The 26,332-nt window shown below is 33.1% G+C and overlaps 1 protein-coding gene across 1 annotated transcript in view; it reads right to left on the minus strand.

The window, feature by feature from the left end:
- Positions 1 to 827: 827 nt before the first annotated feature.
- LOC127712263 (potassium voltage-gated channel protein Shaw-like) overlaps positions 828 to 26,332 on the minus strand; it is a 37,743-nt gene continuing 12,238 nt past the window's right edge. Inside the window, exon 2 of the mRNA XM_052218625.1 lies at positions 828 to 4,678. Within this exon, the coding sequence (XP_052074585.1) occupies positions 3,491 to 4,678 (1,188 nt within the window). The 3' untranslated portion in view covers positions 828 to 3,490. The remainder of the gene's footprint in view (positions 4,679 to 26,332) is intronic.

The following is a 26,332-nucleotide window of genomic DNA, read 5'->3' on the forward strand; positions in this document are numbered from 1 at the left end:
CATTTAGAGGGAAATACAATTCAATAACATAAACAAAGTTGAAAAGCATTAAAAACTAATATAACGAATAGTTGTACTAAATCGGGTAGTTGTTAAGTACGTCTATGTCTGTGGTAAATGATTATTAATCAGTGTTTCGAGCGATTTTGATTCTATGAACAGTATATTTACTGAAAGACTGTGTCAATGATATTGAATGTCAGTACAGAAGTTTTCTCCGGGACAAAACATCCACCAGGTGTGGCATCAATCCAGTAGTTGTAAAATATTCATCAAAGATGCCAGGCTTATAATTCAATACGCAATGCAGACATGCTTTTTGTCTACATTAGACAGAGTTTTACTGTGCGTATTGCTGTGTGTTTGTTTATTCTACATTGGCTAGAGGTATAGGGGAGGGTTGGGATCTCACAAAACATGTTTAACCCAGCCGCATTTTTGCGCCTGTCCCAAGTCAGGAGCCTCTGTCCTTTGTTACGTAGTCTTGTATATTTTTTAATTTTAGTTCATTTATAGGTTTTGGAGTTAAGTGTGACGTCCATTGTCATTGAACTAGTACACATTTTTGTTTAGAGGCCAGCTGAAGACCGCCTCCGGGTGCGGGATTTTCCCGCTGTGTTGAAGACCCATTGGTGGCCTTCGGCTGTTTTCTGCTCTTTGGTCTGATTGTTGTCTCTTTGACGCATTCCCCATTTCCATTCTCAATTTTATCATCAGTGGTGCTTGAATCGTCTACATTAGACTCGTCAGTGGTGCTCGAATCAAAACAGTTGTAAGGCCAAACCAATAGTTGAATTGAAGAGCATTGAAAACATGTTTTCATTATAATTTATTTTCAAACATAACTGAATCATTTAAAGCTTTCTCATTACAAATTTAAACAAAACTTAATAAATACATATGGCATATGTATCATAACAAAAGGTTACATGAAATGAGTTAAAATGTATGAGTTGTATAAAAGTGATAATGTTTACCATAATTAATATAGTAAATGATTATCAGAGCCCTATGGTATATGCTATATACAGGAGCTATGTTAACAATAATGTACAAAGATGTATGTATTGTAATTATTTATCCTTTGTTTCACTAACGAAAATTAAAAACAAAAGGAGACAGGCTTCTTTCTATACATGGATAAATATACAGCTATGCTTTTCTCAATTGAATGTTAGGCCGTGTTCACACTGAGGCTTAAACAAGTTTGAAACAAGTTTCATTGAAATTTTTAAAATTAATTATAGATAAATACAGCGTTAATTTTAATAACGCTTGCAGCTATTAACTAATTTTTGAATATAGAATTTAATGCATGTCAAACAATTGATTAGTTTTTATTTCAAAGATGTAATACGACTTGTGTACACAAAATATGTTTCACATGGGCAGTGTGAACGTGGCCTTACTTGAGGGAAATTGAGTTTAAATGTGAAACTTTTTAACACAAAACAACTCACTATATGTTAATGCGAACTTCGCGTTAATATGCTTAACTTGACATGAAATCTAGGTTAAACTTTTTTTTTCTTAAAAAGATCATTAAAGATAAATCCGATTTTTTAAGTTTTAAACAAATGCGTGTTTAAGCTCTAAATGTATGCTGATTATAAATCTTCTCCACCAGCTGTTAATAGTCAGACTGAGTACAAAATTACACAAACTTAAACATATATTTCCAATTGCATTGAACACTAAAGTAATAAACTACTGCTGTTCATACTTTAAATAACTGAGAAATTATGTATTGAAAGAAATAATAATAAAATAACACTACAGGGAGATAACTCTGTAAAAATCAGATGAACGTTTTAATCACGTTCTATTGTTAAGGAAATATTAAGCTTCTCAATGATCAATATTAGTGTTTGTCAAACTGCTTTATATCCAATGAAATTTTTCCGATAAAGTGTGTGGTTCAAGTTTTTTTGAAATTTTTATATTTTTGTCAAAGGGTTTAAGAAAATATTTTGTCAAAATTTTATGAAAATCAAACGAGCCAAATTAATTTTAGTCAATGTGTCACCTTAAGATCTGTGAAGAAGGTATCTTAGGAGAAAACGATGATAGAGTCGTACTACAACGCCAGGTATTTTAGTAAGTACAAACATATGGTGCTAGAGTTGTATCTACAGGCCAAGTTACTTGTTCTAACTAAAACATGTAGTGAAAGACAAGTATTTTTTTTCACTTCATGTTATTGGTTTAAACTATAATTCATGCTGATTTGATGGATTTTTTTCTAATCCTAAACATAAATGATATTACTTTTTTTCAGACATCAAACCAGGAAGTTGGTAGAATATCATTCAAATACTGAAAGTACTTCGGCCTGACGAAAGATACAAAGTAGTTTGGAAAATAAAGAAGTTTTGAATTTGAAGTTTAATAACTTATTAAACTTTCTTGGCATGTGGCACTTTGATTTGCATGAAATCGCATGATCACATCACTAATAGATGCATCATATATAAGTGAAAAAAAATGTATGTTGCATTTTCTTTAAAACCATTTTATCCAGCAAGAGTTTTGCATGTAAGCTAATGTAGCTATCAATAACAAGACTGTTACCTGGGGAAGTCAAACATTATGTTAGATCCCCCATTTTACACAGCAGTTCTATATATTACTAGATACTAGTAAGTATTCGTTCGCCATCAATAAAATATCAAGGAAAACGCAGAAGAGTTACAAGATATAAAGGAAAAACACAAAGGAGCTACGAAATATCAAGGTACCAATGAAATTGTGAGCAGCGAACTTTCTTATATCAAGGAACCAATGAAATTGTGAGTAGCCTACTTCCTTATATCAAAGACACATGAAATTGTGAGTAGCGTACTTCCTTTATCAAGGAACCAATGAAAATATGAGTAGCGAACTTTCTTATATCAAGAATCCAATGATATTGTGAGTAGCAAACTTCCTTATACCAAGGAACCAATGAGATTGTGAATAGCGAACTTCCTTATATCAAGGTACCGATGAAATTGTGAGTAACGAACTTTCTTATACCAAGGAACCAATGCAATGGTGAGTAGCAAACTTCCTTATATCAAGGAATCAATATAATTGTGAGTAGCGAACTTCCTTAATACCATTTTGCTAAGAAACGAAAAAGGGTAACCTCGACTTTTGATTATAACCCAGAGATAAATAGGATTTACGACAATTGGAACAACCTTCTATGTGCATGATAAACAAGCTCCCATCTTGGTTTTTCTCGAAATATCGAAAATCTCAGTAGTTTAAGAGAGCTTCCCCCCCCCCCTTAACATTAAACCCTTTTCCATCTTATCACAAAACTGTTTGCACTCTTAGTGATAAATTGTATTTGTCTAAAATCGAGTGTTTAATACAAGGTCAAGCACTCTTATGCCGACTGCTTCCTGTAAGAAGAAGTAAATGTTTGAAGTACAGTATTTGTAATAACCACCAACTAGGCGTAACAAATCATAAAATAGAATTACGAATTAATGCCCAATGAAATTCAAACAATTTCGACTAATGTTGTACTGCCGTTTTCAATTATAATAGAATCCTCCCTGATTTCTTTCATTGGCAATACATTTTGTTTTTGCACATGCCCGTTTTGATGAACAGTTCCATTATGAAAAGTTGTGCTCTCTTTATCACTGTTTTTTGACGACACTGTAAATATTTTAGGATGTTTAGTTGCTGATTTAGGAATTGGCATAGGATGATCATTGTCATCCATTTTATTTCCATTAAGTCTTCTCTCAATCTTTGGTATAATATTTGAACTTGTTCCCTGTCCTACAGAACTAGTTCCATCCTTCTTCGGCAACATCACCTTTATTGCCTTAAAAAGTGAACCACCTTTTGATTTGTCAATGAATTTCTTCCATTTATCCTTGTTAAACTTCCGCTTCCGTTCTCGTAGTTTCTGTCTTGATTGCGCATGAGTATAGTAAAGAGTAAAATTGTTAACTATGGCAGGTACCGACAAGGCAATCGTAAGCACTCCACTGATTGCACACATTGAACCCACTATGTACCCTAGGGCTGTTTTAGGTACAATATCACCGTATCCTATTGTTGTCATGGTAATGAGGGCCCACCAGAAAGCAAGAGGAATATGGTCGAAATCAGAAGCACCATCTGAAAATATTTCCATATAATATTCCATGCTGGCAAACACAAGCACTCCTATAATAACTACTAAAAGTAGCAAAAATAGCTCTTTCGTGCTAGCTGCAATGGTATACATAAGTATTTTAAGTGCTAGAAAATGCTTCATTATAATAAATATGCGGAAGATTCTCAGAACTCGTAATGCTACAAGTACCCGTATGAGTTCGAAGACTTTTATTGGATCTGGATGAGCAAACACAATAATTATCGCTATATAGTATGGTATTAAACATGTCAGTTCTACAATAGACATTGGCGACCGGAAGTAACGCCATTTTGAAGGCGCTGCTATAAGTTTGATTAGGAATTCTGTAAAGAAGAATAAGTTGCACAAATTATCAATGATTAACAGAACGTCATATGGGCTAACGTCATCGAATATGTCGAATTCCTTTCGTAGATCATCACTTGTAACATTGCTGTTCTTGGCATGCACCGTTATGGCTCCAAAGAATGGCAATGTCTCCAGAACAAACACGGTGATGGATACAAGGACGACAAGCAACGAAATAACGGCGTAGACCTGAAAAATAAACAAAAACAATGTGAACAATAACAAAAATATTATAATGATAACTTTTACAAGAAATAATTGTCCAGATCTTCTTACCAATGTAAGCTTCAACGAGAACAAAATGAGAGGCGAAAGATACCAAAGGGACATTCAAACTCATAAGTCGAAAATAAACTGACAACGCCATGGGGACACTCATAGGGACCTGTAGTTATTTTTAACCTCGGCCTTTGGTTTATGGTGAATGCTTGTCTCATTGGCAATCATACAACATATCCTTTTTTTTCATGTTGGCATAACAACATAAACAGTCATTTCTTTCTCTTTCTTTGTGGGTTTTTTGATTTACCACTTGTTTGTGCATTACCCATGTTTATCTTAGATTTCTTTCTTTAACGTATTCCGTCATATCCTTACGATTTTCTTTTTCTTTTCCTTTTTTTTTATTGTTGGTGGTAAAAAATGATTCTTACTTGACAAGATATTCCAAACTGAGATACTAGTAGTACACATGTACTTATTCATAGCAGTCCTTAAGACAGTAATTCAAATGATTCTTTAAACTAAGAACAGATGCACAGGTTTATCAAGCACCAAGATCGTTCCGAAACTACTTTATCAAGTACATTCGATATATCAAAACTAACCTAACAGAAAGGAGTGAAGTCATAATCAGGTCATTGAAATAAAGCGTGGTTAACAGATTGACACCACATCGGTTGATATATATAACTAATAACAGACAACAGGAATGGAGTCATTGAACTGAAAAAATGAACATTTAAACGCTGTTAGTGTCTTTAATTAATTGATAGTATTGGAATACTTTATAAAGAAATTGTATTGGATTATTACACACATTCAATTTTATCCATGTGTAATTAATGAAATCTCTGTCATGGCCATCATGATAGAAGACGCCATTTAATTTTTTCTACTCCTTTTTTCTGTTAATATGAAAAGAATTAATAACATATGTAAAATCTCACAAATTACCAATTCCAAAAGGACACCCACGCTAATTCATGGAGGAATGTTATTCATACCCTTTCTGACTCACGATTTCGTAGAATTCTATTTAAGTAGTAGTAATAAGGGAAGAATCAATGGGGACTTTGTCGATAAAGCTAAGGGTCATCCTAAAATCACTGAGAGAACTATGTCAATAATACCAAAGGGCTTTCCTAAAATATATTTGGGGGAGGACTATTTCAATAAAGCCTAAAAATTATGATCATAAAGTCCAAATAGGGCTATATCAATAAAGATTAAGGGTTATGACCATAAAGTCCAAATAAGGCTATATCAACAAATCTTAAGGGATAAGATCATTAAGGCTATCCTTAAAACACTATGGGCTATGTCAATAAAGCATTAAGGGATATGATCCTAAAGGCTATCCTTAAAACATTAGGGCTATGTCAATAACGCTTACGGGATATGATCATAAAGGCTATCCTTAACACACTAGGGGCTATGTCAATAAAGCTTACGGGATATGATCCTTAAGGCTATCCTCAAAACACTAGGGGCTATGTCAATAAAGCTTAAGGGATATGATCCTTAAGGCTATCCTTAAAACACTAGGGCTATGTGTTAATAAAGCTTAAGGGATATGATCCTTATGACTATCCTTAAAACACTAGGGGCTATGTCAATAAAGCTTTCGGTATATGATCCTTAAGGTAATCATTAAAACACTAGGGCTATTTCAATAAAGCTTAAGGGATATGATCCTTAAGGCTATCCTTAAAACACTATGGGTTATGTGTTAATAAAGCTTAAGGGATATGATCGTTAAGGTTATCCTTAAAACACTAGGGGCTATGTCAATAAAGCTGAAAGGGATATGATCCTTAAGGCAATCCTTAAAACACTAGGGCTACGTGTTAATAAAGCTTAAGGGATATGATCCTTAAACACTAGGGGCTATGTCAATAAAGCTTTCGGTATATGATCCTTAAGGTAATCATTAAAACACTAGGGCTATTTCAATAAAGCTGAAGGGATATGATCCTTAAGGCAATCCTTAAAACACTATGGGCTATGTGTTAATAAAGCTTAAGGGATATGATCTTTAAGGTTTATCTTTAAAACACTAGGGGATATGTCAATGAAGCTGAAAGGGATATGACCCTTAAGGCAATCCTTAAAACACTAGGGGCTATGTGTTAATAAAGCTTAAGGGATATGATCCTAAAGGCTATCCTTAAAACACTAGGGGCTATGTCAATAAAGCTTAAGGGATATGATCCTTAAGGCAATCCATAAAACACTAGGGACTATGTCAATAAAGCTTAAGGGATATGATCCTTAAGGCAATCCTTAAAATACTAGGGCTATGTCAATAAAGCTTACGGGATATGATCCTAAAGGCAATCCTTAAAACATTAGGGGCTATGTCAATAAAGTTTAAGGGATATGATCCTTAAGGCAATCCTTAAAACACTATGGGCTATGTGTTAATAAAGCTTAAGGGATATGATATTAAGGCTATCCTTAAAACTCTAGTGGCTATGTCAATAAAGCTTACGGGATATGATCATTAAGGCAATTCTTAAAACACTATGGGCTCTGTCATTAAAGCTTACGGGATATGATCGTTAAGGCAATCCTTAAAACACTAGGGTCTATGTCAATAAAGCTTACGGGATATGATCCTTAAGGCAATCCTTAAAACACTTGGGTCTATGTCAATAAAGCTTAAGGTATATGATCCTTAAGGCTATCCTTAAAACACATGGGGCTATGTCAATAAAGCTTAAGGTGTATGATCCTTAAGGCTATCCTAAAAACACATGGGGCTATGTCAATAAAGCTTACGGGATATGATCCTTAAGACTATCCTTAAAACACTAGGGCTATGTCAATAAAGCTTACGGGATATGATCCTTAAAACACTCTGGGTTATGTCAATAAAGCTTACGGGATATGATTCTTAAAACACTCTGGGCTATGTCAATAAAGCTTAAGGGGTATGATCTTTAAGGCTATCCTTAAAACACTAGGGGCTATTTGTCAATAAAGCTTAAGGGATATGACCCTTAAGACTAACCTTAAAACACTAGGGTCTATGTCAATAAAGCTTAAGGTATATGATCCTTAAGGCTATCCTTAAAACACATGGGGCTAAGTCAATAAAGCTTAAGGTGTATGATCCTTAAGGCTATCCTTAAAACACATGGGGCTATGTCAATAAAGCTTACGGGATATGATCCTTAAGACTATCCTTAAAACACTAGGGCTATGTCAATAAAGCTTACGGGATATGATCCTTAAAACACTCTGGGTTATGTCAATAAAGCTTACGGGATATGATTCTTAAAACACTCTGGGCTATGTCAATAACGCTTAAGGGGTATGATCATTAAGGCTATCCTTAAAACATTAGGGGCTATTTGTCAATGAAGCTTAAGGGATATGACCCTTAAGACTAACCTTAAAACACTAGGGGCTATGTCAATAAAGCTTAAGGGATATGATCCTTAAGGCTATCCTTAAAAACGCTAGGGGCTATCTCAATAAAGCTTAAGGGATATGACCCTTAAGGCTATCTTAAAATAACTAGGGGCTATGTGTTAATAAAGCTTACGGGATATGATCCTTACGGCTATCCTTAAAACTCTAGGGGCTATGTGTTGATAAAGCTTACGGGATATGATCCTTAAGGCTATCCTTAAAACACTAGGGTCTATGTCAATAAAGCTTAAGGTATATGATCCTTAAGGCTATCCTTAAAACACATGGGGCTAAGTCAATAAAGCTTAAGGTGTATGATCCTTAAGGCTATCCTTAAAACACATGGGGCTATGTCAATAAAGCTTACGGGATATGATCCTTAAGACTATCCTTAAAACACTAGGGCTATGTCAATAAAGCTTACGGGATATGATCCTTAAAACACTCTGGGTTATGTCAATAAAGCTTACGGGATATGATTCTTAAAACACTCTGGGCTATGTCAATAACGCTTAAGGGGTATGATCATTAAGGCTATCCTTAAAACATTAGGGGCTATTTGTCAATGAAGCTTAAGGGATATGACCCTTAAGACTAACCTTAAAACACTAGGGGCTATGTCAATAAAGCTTAAGGGATATGATCCTTAAGGCTATCCTTAAAAACGCTAGGGGCTATCTCAATAAAGCTTAAGGGATATGACCCTTAAGGCTATCTTAAAATAACTAGGGGCTATGTGTTAATAAAGCTTACGGGATATGATCCTTACGGCTATCCTTAAAACACTAGGGGCTATGTGTTGATAAAGCTTACGGGATATGATCCTTAAGGCTAACCTTAAAACACTAGGGGCTATGTGTTAATAAAGACTAATTACTATCCTTAAAACCACACAGAAAGATACGCCTTGTCTGGTGGTGTTTGTGTTGCTTAGTCTGTAGTTTTCTATGTACTGTTTGTCTTTTCGTCTTTATCGTTTTTTGTCATGTGATTGTCAAGTTGTTTTCGATTGATGAGTTTGAATAATTATCCCTTTCGCCTGTCTTTTTTTTATTTTAGATACTGCATTTGTTACGTTCGTAATGTATGGTAGATAAACATACGATATAGTATATAATATTGCAAAAGAAAAAATATGCTTGGAAATAATATCTTTAAATTTTATTTGTTTGTAAATTTTACGGACGCCCTCACGAGTTGATTGGCCGTTATGGAATAGCCGTTTCACAGATGACAACAGTTTATTCCAATTGTCGTAATTACAATCCCGTCCCCTTTTCTCCGAATGTGAACTACCGAATTAGACTAATTATCGGGTTTGTATTTACATGAGCAACACGTTGGGTACCACATGTGGAGCAGGATCTGCTTACCCTTTCGGAGCACCTGAGATCACCCCCAGTTTTTGGTTGGGTTCGTGTTGCTCATTCTTTAGTTTTCTATGTTGTGCTTTTTTGTGTACTATAATTGTTTGTCTGTTTGTCTTTTTCTCTTTTAGCCATGGCGTTGTCAGTTTATTTTTGACTTGTGAGTTTGAATGTCCCTTTGGTATCTTTCGCCTCTCTATAATTCCCAGAACATGAATTACATATGAGTTGCCAATATAAAACGTCACCATTGATTTCTGTAAGTCATAGACTGGTTGAATATTTCAATAAAATTAAGAATTAAAAAGACATTAAAAATCAAACTAAAACCAGTTTGGAGTGTGTCTTCTTATTCAAAACAATATTTTACTAGCAATTAAGTTATGTTTTGTCTTTAAAATACAATGAAATCTGTTATGATGAAAGATTACCCTCAATGAAAAGTTTTCAGATAAAGTTATGTAAGTTTCTCGATATAGCATCTAAACTGTCTTCAATAACAACGTCTGGTTGTTGAATAATGTCATGGTTTAATGGCTATGTGTAACATTATTGTATAATCATGACTATTCATTATCTAGACTATTCAATATTCAACTCTCAGTAGGTTTTGATAACTTTAGATTTCCACCCAGCAGTGAAGACATCAAGGGAAATTTTCCATACCTCTTTTGAAGAAGACCTAGTAAACATCTGGTTATATCTAATACCCAAGGTTCAAAATACTATTTATGCTGTAGAACACTTTATATATATATCTAGACATTTTTCGATGCGAACCTTTCAAGTCCAAAGCAATTCCTAAGTGAGTCTATGTAAAATGGGTCTTTTTTTCTTTAACATTATATTGCACCTGCTCTATTCTTTTCTGTCAGGAGACAAGAACGATGCAGATATTTGTTTTATTTTTTATTTTTGCCTGAATGTAATGTTTATCTGTTTATAGTCAATGCTTGTTGCTTACTATGACCATATTTATTATAAGATGTTATGTTCCTAAGCAACAAGACATATTTTATTTGATTATAGAGATTCAGCGTAAACTATTCCTGGAATAAAGCAATAAAATAGATAACGTTGGACAGACTCGGATTATAACAAACAAAAGTATTTCCTTTGTACGCGTCGTAAATAAACTTTTCAATATTTACCACCAATCGCTGGTTACGAAATTTTCACTCCGTTTCTGAACTGATCTATGATTTATTTATTTGGACAACAACCCGATCAAGGATGAGTTTGATTTTTCTAAGTGAAGTTAAATTGATTTTTTCTAAATGTATACCAATAAAAATTGGTTTTATGTTTCAAATGACAGAATTTCTCCATTAATTAATGAATCACGTCAATTATTTTGATATTTATAAAGAGAATACCGTCGTTTAAGGTAAATTAGCGTATTTTGTCTGTTCCAGTTACAGAAATATTGATTATAAGACTATATTTCATTGGTAGCTTTAATCAGGGACCAGATACATATTCCTCTTGTACTAGTTATTGTAAAGTTTTAAAAGAGTTTCAATAATTAGGTTATACAAGGTATATGTTTGTGTGTTTTGTTTGAAATAATATTTATCCTAAAATCAATTAATATTCGTTGTAAACAGGTGAGTATAACTTTAGAGTCAAATGACCGGTGGTGGATCGAATTCACAAAATGCATGATGATATTTGAAAACTTATTAAAATTGTCGTTTTGCAACGCCGTCGAGTTATATCTCTGACATCGAACATTTCAATGACTTGGGATCTACACCTGTAGAAATTGTAAAATGCCTTCTATAAAACGTAAACAATCATCCTGTGATATACTCGTTCAATTCATAATTCTCATCGTACATAAATATATAAACGAATATTTATTACAGCACATTTATTATTAATTGTTGTTTTTAATAAATACCATTCAAGATATATAAAGTATATTTTAGGTGTAGTAAACATGAAGTCATCCAACTTTGTAGATTCTCTTTATATTTTTCAGCTGTAATATCATTTCTCAAATATGCTGTCTTTTTTGTTGTAAGGGGTGTATAAATACCCTGCCACGTCCGGTCTGTGTTTTTATTAGATGTTTTTTTGATTGGTATCGATCTGATGAGTTAAGTCCTTTTGAACTGATATTTGTAGTTTGTTCTTATGTTGTGCTGTAACATCACTGTCCCAGGTTAGGGGAGGTTTGAGTGCTCACAAACATGTTTAACCCCGACACATTCTTTATGTGCTTGTCCCAAGAGCCTGTACTTCAGTGGTTGTCGTTGGTTCATGTCTGTCATACTAATTTTTCGTATATTATTTTGTTATAAATTAGGCAGTCACTTTTTTCAATTGAATTGTTTCATATTTTTCATGGTGGGGCCTTTTATAGCCGACTATACGGTATGGGTTTTTCTCATTGTTAAATGTCGTACTGTTGTATATAGTTAATTACATAGATATAAGAAGATGTGGTGTGAGTGCCAATGAGACAACTCTCCATCCAAGTAAAAATTTATAAAAGTAAATCTTTATAGGTCAAAGTACGGTCTTCAACACGGAGCCTTGGCTCACACCGAACAGTAAGCTATAAAGGGCCCCAAAAAATACTAGTGTAAACATCATCATTATTTGAACTTTAGTGGATAGTTGTCTCATTGGCAATAATACCATATCTCCTTATTATTATATGTATAATGCTTGTAATATTTGTTACAAAAAATACATGTTAACTAATAATGTAGAATGTTGGTTCTTTTTATTATGAGTCGAATGATATTTAAAAAATTAATATCCAAACTATACAAATGTAAGCAAGTCCGTTAAGCGAACAATTTGTAAAATGTATTTCATTTTGGTACATAAAAATAACTAATAAAAAGTTGCAAATTATATACTTATTTCAAACAAAACAATTGTTTTTCGATTGCATGTTAGTATAAATAAGAAGATGTGGTATGAGTGCCAATGAGACAACTCTCCATTCAGGTCACAATGTATAAAAAGTTAACAATTATAGGTCAAAGTAAGGCCTTCAACACGGAGCCTTGGCTCACACCGAACAGCAAGCTATAAAGGGCCCCAAAATGACTAGTGTAAAACAATTCAAACAGGAAAATCAACGGTCTAATCTATATAAAAAACGAGAAACGAGAAACACATATAAACCACACCAACAAACGACAACCACTGAACAACAGGCTCCTGACTTAGGAAAGGTGCATAAAAATGCAGCGGGTTTAAACATTTTAACAGGAGCCAACCTTCACCCTAACCTGAGATAGTAGTGTAACATTACAACATAAAACGACAAACTACGTTAGGGTAAGAAGTACTATATGTAGAAGGAGAATCATTGCCTTTGATCTCAAAATAGAGAGAGACCGATATAAAAAGATCGCACAGGCTTGTAAATTTACTCAGAGCTAAAAATTGATTAAATTTGAGTTGTCAGGCATACATTATGATACTATGATATATAGGTATGATTATAAACAATATAGGTCATAATATTTCCAGTCTTCTCAAATGAGTCATAAATGAAAATATAACTTCTATGTCATTTGGTCTCTGGTGGAGAGTTGTCTCGTTGGCAATTATACCACATCTTCTTATTTTTATATTAACTTATGAAGATCTGTCTGTCACAGTACTGAATATTTAGGCTGTTATATAAAAAGATGCATGTATATATAAAAATATATTAAAAGATATAAAGTGGTGAAACAGCCCAACATAACAACAAACTATATTCTGGTAATGGAAATGTGAAACAATTCAAAATAGAAAAACCAACGGCCTGATGTATGCTAAAAACTATAAACAAATAACAAATATGGCAGACAGCAACCAACAACAACCGAATTACAGGCCCCTGACTGAGAACAGACATACAGAATATGGCGAGCTTAAACATTTTTACGAGAGTTTAACCCTCCCCTTATCTCGGACAGTGGTGAAACAGCCAAACATAACAACAAACTAAATTCTGGTGTTGTTAAACCAAATAAGTATTATTTAAGAATTGAATGCTTCTTTTTGTAATTTTATTGAGGTGTAAAAGCGTTGACCGAAGCACAATTTGTATAAAGCGCGGAAGCAACGCTTTTACAGCCCTATGGAAATACAAAAAAAGCATCCAATTCTTACATTTTATATGCTACAATAATGTAATTGTGAGTCATATTAAGATTTTCGTTTGTTTTCCTATGCATTGTAGTGACGTTGTCAAGAGAAGCACGTGCAGTCATGAATGTTGAATTTTATTGAGAAATACAATTTGATTTTGGAATATCTCGCGATTGCTTTCAGCCTATGAAAAGTACGGATTCTTATGAAACATTCTATGCATATGATCTCCCACAGGCACTTGTCTCAGAGAAAAATTTGTACGAATGATTCCGACAACAAAGGTAGGCGGATTATACACCATTGTGTAGAAAAATCAACTTAGATTCACGGCATTACAAGTTTTAGTGGGTTGACAACCGAGAAATTGAAATATAACGGAATTTCGCGACCGGTTGACATTTTTCAAAAATGCGAGTTAAGTACCTTGTGTTATATTAAGGTATATAGGATTTTTTTTCTGAGACAAGTGCCTGTGGTTTTTATTCATTTATGTTTTTAGCACCATGTTTCCCAGAAATATGTACATTTATTGTCATCAAACAACAGAACTTAAAATGTTTGAAAACAATGATGTACATTTTGGCATGTTTTGCTTCAGAATATTTTGTAAGGCATGTTATTCACAGTGTGTGTCATATCTTTAAGATATGCAGACCTAACTCGTCAATTGTACCGTCAAAAATTTAATTTACCTAGCGACTACTAGCAGGGCTATGTAAACAGAAAATCAAGATTTAAATCAGACGAAGATGAGTTTTAAGACAGACGTCCTGTTTACTTTGGGTGTGAAATTATAAAATATATGTGTTGCTTTAGACAAATCAATATAGCATCTCTTTTAATGTGTACAATTATTACTGAAGGGAAATTTTACTCATAATGCTGGATCGTAAATTAAAGTTAAAAAAGATGTTCCTTTACTTTTTCTAAGAAAATAATTGTACTATCATATTGTTACGTCATAGATGCCAGCAGCATTTTATCATTAAACAAGGCCATGTTACGCCTTATAAATTACAAAAAATATATAATTGGATTTCAATATAACTTGGTACGCAGATAATATCTGGCTATGATAATTACTGCTATATTAATAACGGCGTTATTTATCTTAATTTGTTATGAATTATATCGATATGGTTTGGGAATATATTGGCATTGTTCATACCACAGCAGGTCTGGGAAGTCTACTGTGATCGGAGTGAATACTTATTTTTTATCTTTTATTGTTTGTCATTGATTTTTGCTTCGAAGCGAAAATTATAAATCCCATTTTTGCAATAACTGATAATTATAAAATCATAACAGAATTACAGGAAATTCCAATTATTAAAAGACGACGACTCTCGAATTTACCTTGAATTATAGGATACATCAGAAACTAACGTTTCCGTAATTAACTTGACCTTCACAAGGACATTGACACTGAAAGCTTGTTTAAGTCAACACTTTACAAACATGAACAGAAGACACAAAGTCGGCAATATAAGGGAGCTAACATTTGATTTTATGGGGGAGCTAGGATGAAAAAGTTTGTCCGATTATTTATGTTTCCCTCTATTCGGTCCTGCCTTTTCATTTTTCACTCTATTCGGTCTGCCTTTTTTTTAGTTTATCCTGACTTTTTTTTTTACATAAATTGTCATCCTGCCTTTTTTTCTGGCAAATAATCTCATCCTGCCTTTTTTTTACTCAAAACTCCTGTCCTGCCTATTTTTTTCAAATTTCATCCTAGCCCCCCCCCCCCCATAAAAATCAAATGGTAGCTCCCTAAAATATGTACGCAGATGTCATTCGTTCTTTATTTTAATCTAAAAATAACATGCAAGAAGTGAAGAAATGAACAAAATTCGAAAGTATATTCTTGTGCTATATGACACCAGTGGTGTATGATCGTATCAGGCGGGTTTCAAACAAAATTATAAGGGTCAGCTGTACGCGGTGTGTAAAAATGTTGGTGTACTGATTTTACTTCAGGGAGCTACCATTTGATTTTTATGGGGGGGGGGGGGGGGGGGGGGGGGGGGGGGGGGGGGGCTAGGATGAAATTTGAAAAAAATAGGCAGGACAGGAGTTTTGAGTTAAAAAAAAAAGGCAGGATGAGATTATTTGCCAAAAAAAAGGCAGGATGACAATTTATGTAAAAAAAAAAGTCAGGATAAACTAAAAAAAAAAAGGCAGGACCGAATAGAGTGAAAAATAAAAAGGCAGGACCGAATAGAGGGAAAAATAAATAGGCAGGACAAAATTTTTCATCCTAGCCCCCCCCCCCCCCCCCCCCCCCCCCCCCCCCCCCCATAAAAATCAAATGGTAGCTCCCTAAAATATGTACGCAGATGTCATTTTTTCTTTATTTAATCTAAAAATAGCATGCAAGAAGTGAAGAAATGAACAAAATTCGAAAAGTCTATTCTTGTGCTATATGACACCAGTGGTGTCTGATCGTATCAGGCGGGTTTCAAACAAAATTATAAGGGTCAGCTGTACGCGGTGTGTAAAAATGTTGGTGTACTGATTTTACTTTATAGTAGAATACTATAATGGCGAAATAATAACTAATCTCCCGATCCAAGTCCTTAGCCTAGGTCAACTGCCGTGTTATCTAGGGGTAACAGGAATCTGCAAAAATACCGCACAGTACAACAGACCATACTAATAACCACCTCCTCCATAAAACAAAGACATACAACAACGAAAAACAAATGGTCAATATGGCCTGATTTGGTAGAGACACACAATGGGGTGATGTTAAACAAGTTTTTACTTGGACACAACAACTATTATCTTATTAAACTAATGCACACTATAAAAAAAACCTTCATAGCACAGATACAATAGGAATACCGTTAACTTGTACAAGGAAAACAAACACGGCACATAAAAGTCAAAATAAGCTTGCTACTACAGGAAGCTGACTAAAGTATTAGTGTTGATCGGTTACGTGTATTCATTCTACTTAATTTCTGTTTAACACGTTTGATTTGCATCTTTCCTACATAAAATAGTTCTTGACAAGTATTGATTCATTTAACTGGTACGGATTTTTTTTTTTTCTGTACAGAAAAAAATCATCGCATAATCAAAATGTACTTAAGACTAAAGATAAGACTTGAATGCATTTAAAAAAAGTAAATGCCTACTGCTTGCATATAAACGTTCTTATACATTAATAATTCGCCGAGTATAAAGGACTATGAGTAATCTCATTGTTCGTACTCCAAAATGTAAATAACGTCACGTCATTGGTTGGATTCCTATTGTTTAGGCCGTTGTAAGCCAATCACAACGTTTTGGTGTACAATTTTGAAAGTGTTACCCAGAATGCATTAGATTCTTATACATTAATAATTACAGTCTACACGTGCTTTTTAAATGTATCATTTGATTTTTTTCAGTTCCTGTTGTCTTAATGAATGTTTGTAATCAGTCTCTGAACAAAGCAGCGTTTAAATCTCGTTTGAATGAGGTTTAGTCCACATTATTGCATGTCTTGTGATCATCTTCAATCAACATGTCAATGCATTTATGAATGTTTTCCTTTGTTTATCCTGGTTTCCAAACAATCATTTGCAATATGTCGTAAAAACAAATTTATATCAAAGAAAAGTTCACTGGCATTTATTTGTCATTCATTAAAGGAACAATTAACATTATGCAGCTTTATGAAACAGTCTGTGTGAGACTGCATATTTTCGGTAGAGGTTTGCATATTTACCAACTGAATCGCGTTTAATTATAACCGGATCCTCTGGTAACGTGTAATCAAACAATACCGTTTTGTCTGATATTTACCAATGAAATGAAATGGAATGAAAATGTCTGTGCTTCAATTTTCATTAACAGGTTACCCGTGCCGACAGAAAATTAAAACTGCGTGTTTCTATTTACATATCGTTTAGCGAAATGTGTTTTTTTACTATCTATCAAGTTTTGCATTCTTTTAATTTGTGAAATTATTCGCGTATAACGGAACGGCTTGGATTTTATTAAGTGGTAAATTAATTGACGATATTGCTGTTAGAAACAAACGCAAGATGAAATCAGAACTTTGTTCGGACAAGTGTATTAAGATTCCACCAGAAACCTTTTGAAACAAGCGTGAACTTGAATAACGTACAGAAAACCCAGAGCCATAGGATTACAGATTAAAGATGTCATGAAGTACAACAAAACAAAAGCCCGTTAGTACACGCTCGATAAATACATCTATGTATTAGCAATTCAAAACTATACAGAATGGTAAGATAGATAGAGATCAAACCAGTCAATATGAAGCAATAGATGTTGATCGGTCGTGAATACCCATACTGTAGTTTTATTCCTCATCTTCCGCATTTAATATATTTTCCTGTCCGGGCCATGTTTCCAAATCTATATTTCATTGTACCCAATAGAATCTTAGCCATGTGATCAGTTTAAAATACACTACACACAGGTAAAGATTGAGCCCTACCGAAAACTGGGCAGTTCCCGGAGAGTAATCAGTTCCTGTTTTATTATCGGCAACGGTCGTGTTACAAGAATCACTCGAGGCTGTAATACTGTTACTTCATGCTCGACAGCAACATTTTAATTTTCCTGATTTAACTTGCCGTTCAGTATCTATTTTGTTGTGAAATTTATTTTAGTCCCAGGAAAATATTATTCATAAATTTCGTTTGTCCGGAACGCTTTTCTGGATAAGATAAGATAAGAAAAATTTATTTTGATTCGGCACAAATTAAAATACAAACACAAGCTCTAAGGAGTTATTGACCGAATATAAAAGCATATACAATACATAAAACAGTCTAATTAAACATATAAAACAACCTGTAATACAGAGTTGAATCTTACATACATATCATGCAATAAAAATTTAGCAACAAATTGAGAATGAAGTAAAACATTTTTTACCTACATTAAAGTTTAAAATTTAGATTAAAATATGGTTACTATTTAAATAAACAGATTACTTTTAAAATTCAAATAAAAAGTTTAGAACTATAGTACATGCTTTGAGATCTAGAAATTTCAAAGAACAAAATATTTTCAACATGGAAATACTTTCATCGGGAACGTTCAAACCTACACCTTTGAAAACCAGAAATGTATAAATATGTGACAACGTTAGACGCTATAAGACAAAATAGTGGGAACTAAAGATAATAGCCATAATTTAAAAGACAGTAGGATGCTTTTATTGGCTGAAATTTAAAAAAAGGCATTACGCTCATCAAGTTTAAAGTAACTATAAAACTCATAAAATCCTTGTTTTATTGATATATTTCTTGTTTTGTTTTATTAATCTATTTCTTGTTTTCCCCTATTAAAATTATAAAGAAAACCATCATTTAAGGAAACACTCTGGCAATTCCAATAAGACTTTTGTGATCAAATTATATTGCATTTCAGAATTTTAATTTCTTTGTGGTCTGAAACAGTTCCATCTCAAACGACAAAATCAATTTGATTTTATTCAGAGAATCGCTAAAGGGTGAACAATTTCTCGTGATAAAAAGGTATCAATATCACGTGATTAATGTAAAAGGTATCAATATCACGTGATTAATGTAAAAGAAGGTGAAAAGATTGTTTAATACAGTCGTCCACGATTTATGTTTACATAATTAGAAGTCATATTTTAACCGATTGTAATAATGCCATATATTCAAGGTTATTGGGTTGCTGTCAATGTAATAATGTCATATATTCAATGTTATTGGGTTGCTGTCATTGTAATAATGCCATATATTCAATGTTATTATGTTGCTGTCATTGTAATAATGCCATATATTCAATGTTATTATGTTGCTGTCATTGTAATAATGCCATATATTCAATGTTATTATGTTGCTGTCATTGTAATAATGCCATATATTCAATGTTATTGGGTTGCTGTTATTGTAATAATGCCATATATTCAATGTTATTATGTTGCTGCCATTGTAATAATGCCATATATTCAATGTTATTGGGTTGCTGTCATTGTAATAATGCCATATATTCAATGTTATTGGGTTGCTGTCATTGTAATAATGCCATATATTCAATGTTATTATGTTGCTGTCATTGTAGTAATGCCATATATTCAATGTTATTGGGTTGCTGTCATTGTAATAATGCCATATATTCAATGTTATTATGTTGCTGTCATTGTAATAATGCCATATATTCAATGTTATTGGGTTGCTGTCATTGTAATAATGCCATATATTCAATGTTATTATGTTGCTGTCATTGTAATAATGCCATATATTCAATGTTACTGGGTTGCTGTCAATGACAAACATTATCAGTCAACATGCTCCAATTCCATATACATGTAGCATGCGATTATTTCGACAAGAGGTAGAAATGGTGGCGATTCATTTGTTAGTTACTGTGGCGAGTCAGGAGTTAACAACTGTGTCGAGTCAGGAGATGGTAACTGTGGCGAGTCAGGTGGTAAGTAACTGTAGCGAGTCATGTGTTAGTTACTAGTACTGTGGCGAGTCAGGTGTTAGTTACTGTGGCGAGTCAAGAGTTAATTAACAACTGTGTCGAGTCAGGAGGTGGTAACTGTGGCGAGTCAGGTAGTAAATAACTGTAGCGAGTCGGGTGTAAGTTACTGTGGCGATTTTGAACTCATAGTTCATCTGGCTAGTCATCCAGGTTCTACTTTTCTAAATAATAGTTTAGTCACTTCAGTCTAGTAAACTGGTAACTGGTAATTTTGGAATTGACATGTCATTTGAATATTCGGTTTGTTTGGGTTTCTTACTCAAACACACAGATACCTCAAATGTCCTTTTCCTCAAAACTACCAAATTGTGTACTCCCAGTCAAAAAAATGGTTTTAGTTAAAGTAGTAAAAAAATAAATCCCTTTCTCGCAACTACTAGGTTCATATAATCTTCACTTACTATATAGATATAGCAAAAAAGATATCCTCATAACGAATTACCAAAATCAAGGATAGAGGACTTGTTGCAGTCGATACATGAAAGACGATTTTATTAACCTTACTTTTTTAGTATAGGACAGAACGGTGTAAAATAAAAAAATACATAACAAACGACATTGAAAAAACCTTTGCCGAAGAATAACAGTAAAAACTAAATTGATGACAAGACAAACAACAGACCATAACACAGAACACAAAAAACTATAGAACAACATCGACCTCAGAAAAAAAACTAGTGGTACCCTCTATTAAACTGGCAGGGTAAGCAGTTCCTAATCAAGTGATGAATCATGTCAATCTATTTTTGGAAAATTAATGTTTCCCTCGGACGTCTGCCATCATGCAGTTCTACATGTATAGATACATTTGTTTGTTTTTATAGTGATTAAGATTGTGACACAATGTTGAATGCTGTACCCCAATTATTGACATTTTTACCTATTATGTCTGTTTGTTTTGTTCACACATTGTTGTCAATATAATGGAATTCTATGCGACTGTCATACAAGTGAGAGGTTTAGCTAGCTATAAAACCAGGTTTAATCCACCATTTTCTACATAAGGAAATGCCTGTACCAAGTCAGGAATATGTCAGCTGTTTTCCATTTGTTTGATGTGTTTTAGCTTTTGATTTTGTCATTTGATAAAGGACTTTCCGTTATGAATTTTCTTGGAGTTCGGTATTTTTGCTATTTAATTTTTACCAGGTGGCTGTAAACGTCTGCCGATGATTCAATTAGGATATGGAAAAAATATTCCTTAATATGCATGAGATATCTGCCACTGGTCGTTTACTAACAATATACCATTCAAGCACTTATGAACACCCACAACTAAGGTCTGAGTACAATTCTAATAACTACTTCTCTGTCATTTTGGATTGAATTATTGGAAAATTTTGTCTTCCTGAATAATTCAGGAAACAGATATTAATCACGTGACCAAATCTTTACATTCTACCCTTTATATTGACTGAGACTACCCATTAGTTTTATTGATCCACCTATTTATATACTCAATGAGATATGTTGCTGTGAAAGGATATTTAAAGCCGCCACTGTTTCAAATGTAGTGTTTTGGAAATATTATTCAATACTAAAAAGGACCTAGCGCTACCAATTTTGACTTGCCTGATGTCATTTACAGCAACAATTCACTTTTTGGATATTTTCGACTGATAGAATATTAGAGAGTTGAATAAACAGTAATGCTAAACAGTTGTGGAAAATTAACAGGGGACCAATGGCCTCTACAATTAGAACTGGTCCACTGAAAATGTGCCTGCATTATAAAACTGTTGGCTATTAAAAATACAAAACTGGGCTACTTCATGAATAGTTCTAAGTTGCAGCCAAGCTAACGAATTATTCTAAGTTGCAGTCATGCTATCGTTTTTTATATAGAATAGACTGTTGGTCTTCCTGTTTGAAATGTTTTCATTAGTCATTTTGGGGCCATTTATATATATATAGCTTGCTGTTCGGTGTGAGCCAAGGCTCCGTGTTGAAGGCCGTACTTTGACATATAATTGTTAACTATTTACACATTATGACTTGGATGGAGTTGTATCATTGGCACTTATACCAAATCTTCTTATTTCTATAAAGAATACTTCAAAGTTGCAGCCATGCTAAAGAATAATTCTAAGTTGCAGCCATGCTAAAGAATAATTCTAAGTTGCTGCCATTTTAAAGAGTAATTCTAAGTTGCAGCCATGCTAAAGAATAATTCTAAATTGCAGCCATGCTAAAGAATAATTCTAAGTTGCTGCCATGCTAAAGAATCATTCTAAATTGCAGCCATGCTAAAGAATAATTCTAAGTTGCTGCCATTCTAAAGAGTTGGAGCTACGCATGAATTGATGATCAAATTTTATTCTCAATGTTGTCACTGTTTCTTCTTTTTTTATGAAAGACAAACAAATTTTGCAATGCAAAGCTTTCTGGTTCTTCTGTAAAATTAGGTACCGACCATTGGTCATTTTTCTAACAGGCATAATTTTTTGTTGATAAATTATTTTGTTCTAGAGGCGATTGAAAAGAAAGATAGTTTTTTTCCCTTAAAAAATTGGTGCTATGCATGGGGGATAAATACGACATTGAGTTTCAAAACAAATGTCTTGTTTCTATACGTTATTGAACAAAAACTGTTTAATTTTGATTAAAGTAGAAAAGATTGTTAGTCCCCCAAAAAATCCATGTCCTCGCCCCTAGGCAAAAAGGAATGTTCAGTGCATTCGGGCCTTACATTATCTCTTTTTAGTTTATATGTCTGTTTGGTCTATATCCTATATTTTACACTGAATATAATGAGCTTCTCATATAACAAATCCCGTGTGTGTCATTGAGATAGTTTTTAGATTTTTAATGGAAAATACATACTAAAATATTTATCAATAATCTGTATCAGTGAGTGTACTTTCTATTCAAACGCATGGCTATGGAATATGTTATATTATATGTGTTATATAAGAATGGATTGTAGGAATTACCATCCTCATAATAACAAAATACGGTTATGACATGAATCCACACGTATGGAACCGATTGCATTGCAAGGTCCGTGTCCTTGTTTTTTTATGATTCGCTCTAGATTTTTCATACATTTAACATTGGAATCCTTTTTCTTTGAAAAGCTATGAAAAAAAAATAACAAGGAATTGATAAGATTTTCAAAAATGATTTTTTTTTTCGCGGTCAAAAGTTTTTATGGCACTATATGGAAACAAAACCCATACCTGACAAAAAGTTAAAAAAAATCAGAAAATATATCCTTAAGATAGTTTAATCTGCTCAAAAATTAAACAAAAATTGTAGTTATATACAAATTGAAAATATAAAATACACCAGTAGAAAGAGGTTTATATCTTTACGGTTAGATTTATTGAAGACAAAAAGAATTTTCCCTTTTTTACCATTTTAATTCCACAAAGTTATATATCTTACAAATTGTAAACAACTTTAAAAGCAACATAGAACTCATTTGTGTATTTCAATTAATTCTCAAAAGATTCCTTTGAATAAGAGGAGACAAACACAGAATGAAAACAAAACATCGATTTGATAACATACGGCCTTCAACAATACACAAGACCGTTACACAAGCTGTGATTGAATTTTACAAAGATTAGCCGTCAAGACCTAATTCGTTAACCCGAACAATCCAGTCGTTAAATTCCGCTCACTACGACCACTCCATTAACTCTGAAGGACACTGACCGTAAGAGCGCGCTAAGTTATTCGAGTTACTAATTCGTTGAAAGTCAGAACTATTGACGAGGTTCCAGAATACTCATATTGTATCGGAAAACAAAAATGGTCATCAAAAGATCATTCAGTTAAGTATTGCTAAGCAACCAATGTCTCAAAGAAACAAAATTGTACTATAATTGGCGGGAAAGTAGAGCAATGGAACAGTCGTAATAAATTCATAAATAACAAATGAAAATGTATATCTTATTACTTTGTTTGGCATCAGGAATTCAGATTCATATAAATGTTTAAGCATTGTAGTCATACTGGAATAATTCCCGTTTTCTCAAAGGATCAAGAAGAAAAAGAAGAAAAGATCGGTTGCACTGGATTGTTGTGAGAAAACAATTAACCTATATATATATATATATATATATAAGTCTAGAGATTTGCACAACGATACTAATATAAGATGGTATTATACGAAGATGTTGTTAATAAATCGTGTTGACAAATATTTCGGCTTAATAAATAGCCTTCTTCGGTGTCAATTATTTTAACAATTTAAATTTGCTGGTTGGTCCTTTTTATAGACTTCTATATATATATATATATATATATATATATATATATATATATATATATATAACAGCTGATGACAAGTTACATTAAATTATTGATGGCGTAGATACACTTGTAACACATTGATGGTGTAGATACACTTGTAACACATTGATGGTGTAGATACACTTGTAACACATTGATAGTGTAGATACACTTGTAACACATTGATGGTGTAGATACACTTGTAACACATTGATGGTGTAGATACACTTGTAACACATTGATGGCGTAGATACACTTGTAACACATTGATGGTGTAGATACACTTGTAACACATTGATGGTGTAGATACACTTGTAACACATTGATAGTGTAGATACACTTGTAACACATTGATGTTGTTTACTCGTTGTTTGATATATCTTTAAAATAAATCAAAATATATCTTACTCGTTAATTCTTTGCTTATCCCTTTACTCTAAATGGCTGACAGTTATATGGACGACACGAACCCTTCCTTTACAAGATTTATTTAAAAGTGTTATTCTAAAAAGTTAAGATTTTTTATGGAATATTGTTTTCTCTGTACGTAGAAGCAATATAGCAAGGGTGCCTAGAGAACCGATGTTTTTACAGATTTATAAAAAAATCCCTTTTTGGAAATGTCATAAGTGAAAAGACATAACAACTAAATGTTTTTTTTCTATTTCAGAAGTTATTGTACAACTTTGAGGAGGTTCCAGCTTATTCATGGCAATTATGTTTTTTGGTTTATTTTTTTAGGGGGTGGGGTGGGGGGTGGGGGGGGGGGGCGACTAGGGTTTCGAGGATACGAATTAATACAATTTTTCATCATATTTGTAAATAGGCCATTTTCATTCTTATAAACAGCTTATAGACATTCGTGTTAGTTTTAGTTTTTAATTTCAATCATTTTTACATAGTGTTCTTGAATATTTATTTTCAGTATTTTTCACCTCAGTCTGACTGATTGACGAGATGATAGAAAGTAGGGTATTGATGGGGCTCACAGAATAGAGCATGGACAAAACTAAACAGAAAATGGGCCAAACATATTACAAAAATAGATAACAAAGGGGTGTTAAATTGTAAAAATAGATATTTGTTTGCCAAAAAAAAAGAAGGATAGATAATGGCTGACAAAAAATAACGAATACAGAACATAGACCCTCACAGCCAGACCCTCAGAAATGCTAAACAAACATTGTAATTAGGTTTTTTTTTATCAAACGAATATTCGTGATAGTAGTAAATAAAAAGAAATTTCTCTTTAATCAACTGGTCATAACTACTATTACATTTCCGGAGATAAAAACTCTTAATTGGTCAAATTTCAATAGTATTTCAACATGTTTGATAAAAAAGCTGTCATGAGTTTATCTTCTATATACATTTATTCTATATCGACATTTTTTGTAAAACGATTTTTTGTCCATAGTTACGATTGATTGTTTGCTGACGATATGTTTCCATAGTTACCTAGGAAACTGAAAATAACTGTCATAATTTAGTAAAGTCATTATGATGGTAACATATTGTAGCTTATATTTCAGTTTTGTTCATTTTGAGTTTTGATAAAGGAAAATAGCAAACCATCAGTCAGTGTAGGCAAACAAGATGACAGCATCGATAACAACAAATCTAAGAGTACTGCTAAGGTCAAGGTCATTTCCATATGGGCAATATTGTGAAGTGAACGTATCAATGTGAAATCTAGAAGCAAAAAAAAAAAAAACGTCGCAAATATCATTAAAATGTTGCACATCCTCCGCAAGGACGCTTACAAGAAAACACTCTAAGACTTGTAATGAGTAAAGATAAAAATAAATTGAAATAAAACAAAATTTACAGTATTATGATATCATTTTCGTCTAAATATAGCAAACGATGAAAACCAAGCTATAATTGGAGTTTTGTGTAAAATTGGTTTAAAATGTTGCTATGCGAATGAATTCATCGCGTACCAACTTAAACTTATTTTTAATAGGCTGTATCCATTACTAGAACATGCCAATTATCCGTACATGTA

The sequence above is a fragment of the Mytilus californianus genome, unplaced genomic scaffold (genome assembly GCF_021869535.1).
Source record: "Mytilus californianus isolate M0D057914Y unplaced genomic scaffold, xbMytCali1.0.p SCAF_8, whole genome shotgun sequence".
Classification (NCBI taxonomy): domain Eukaryota; kingdom Metazoa; phylum Mollusca; class Bivalvia; order Mytilida; family Mytilidae; genus Mytilus; species Mytilus californianus.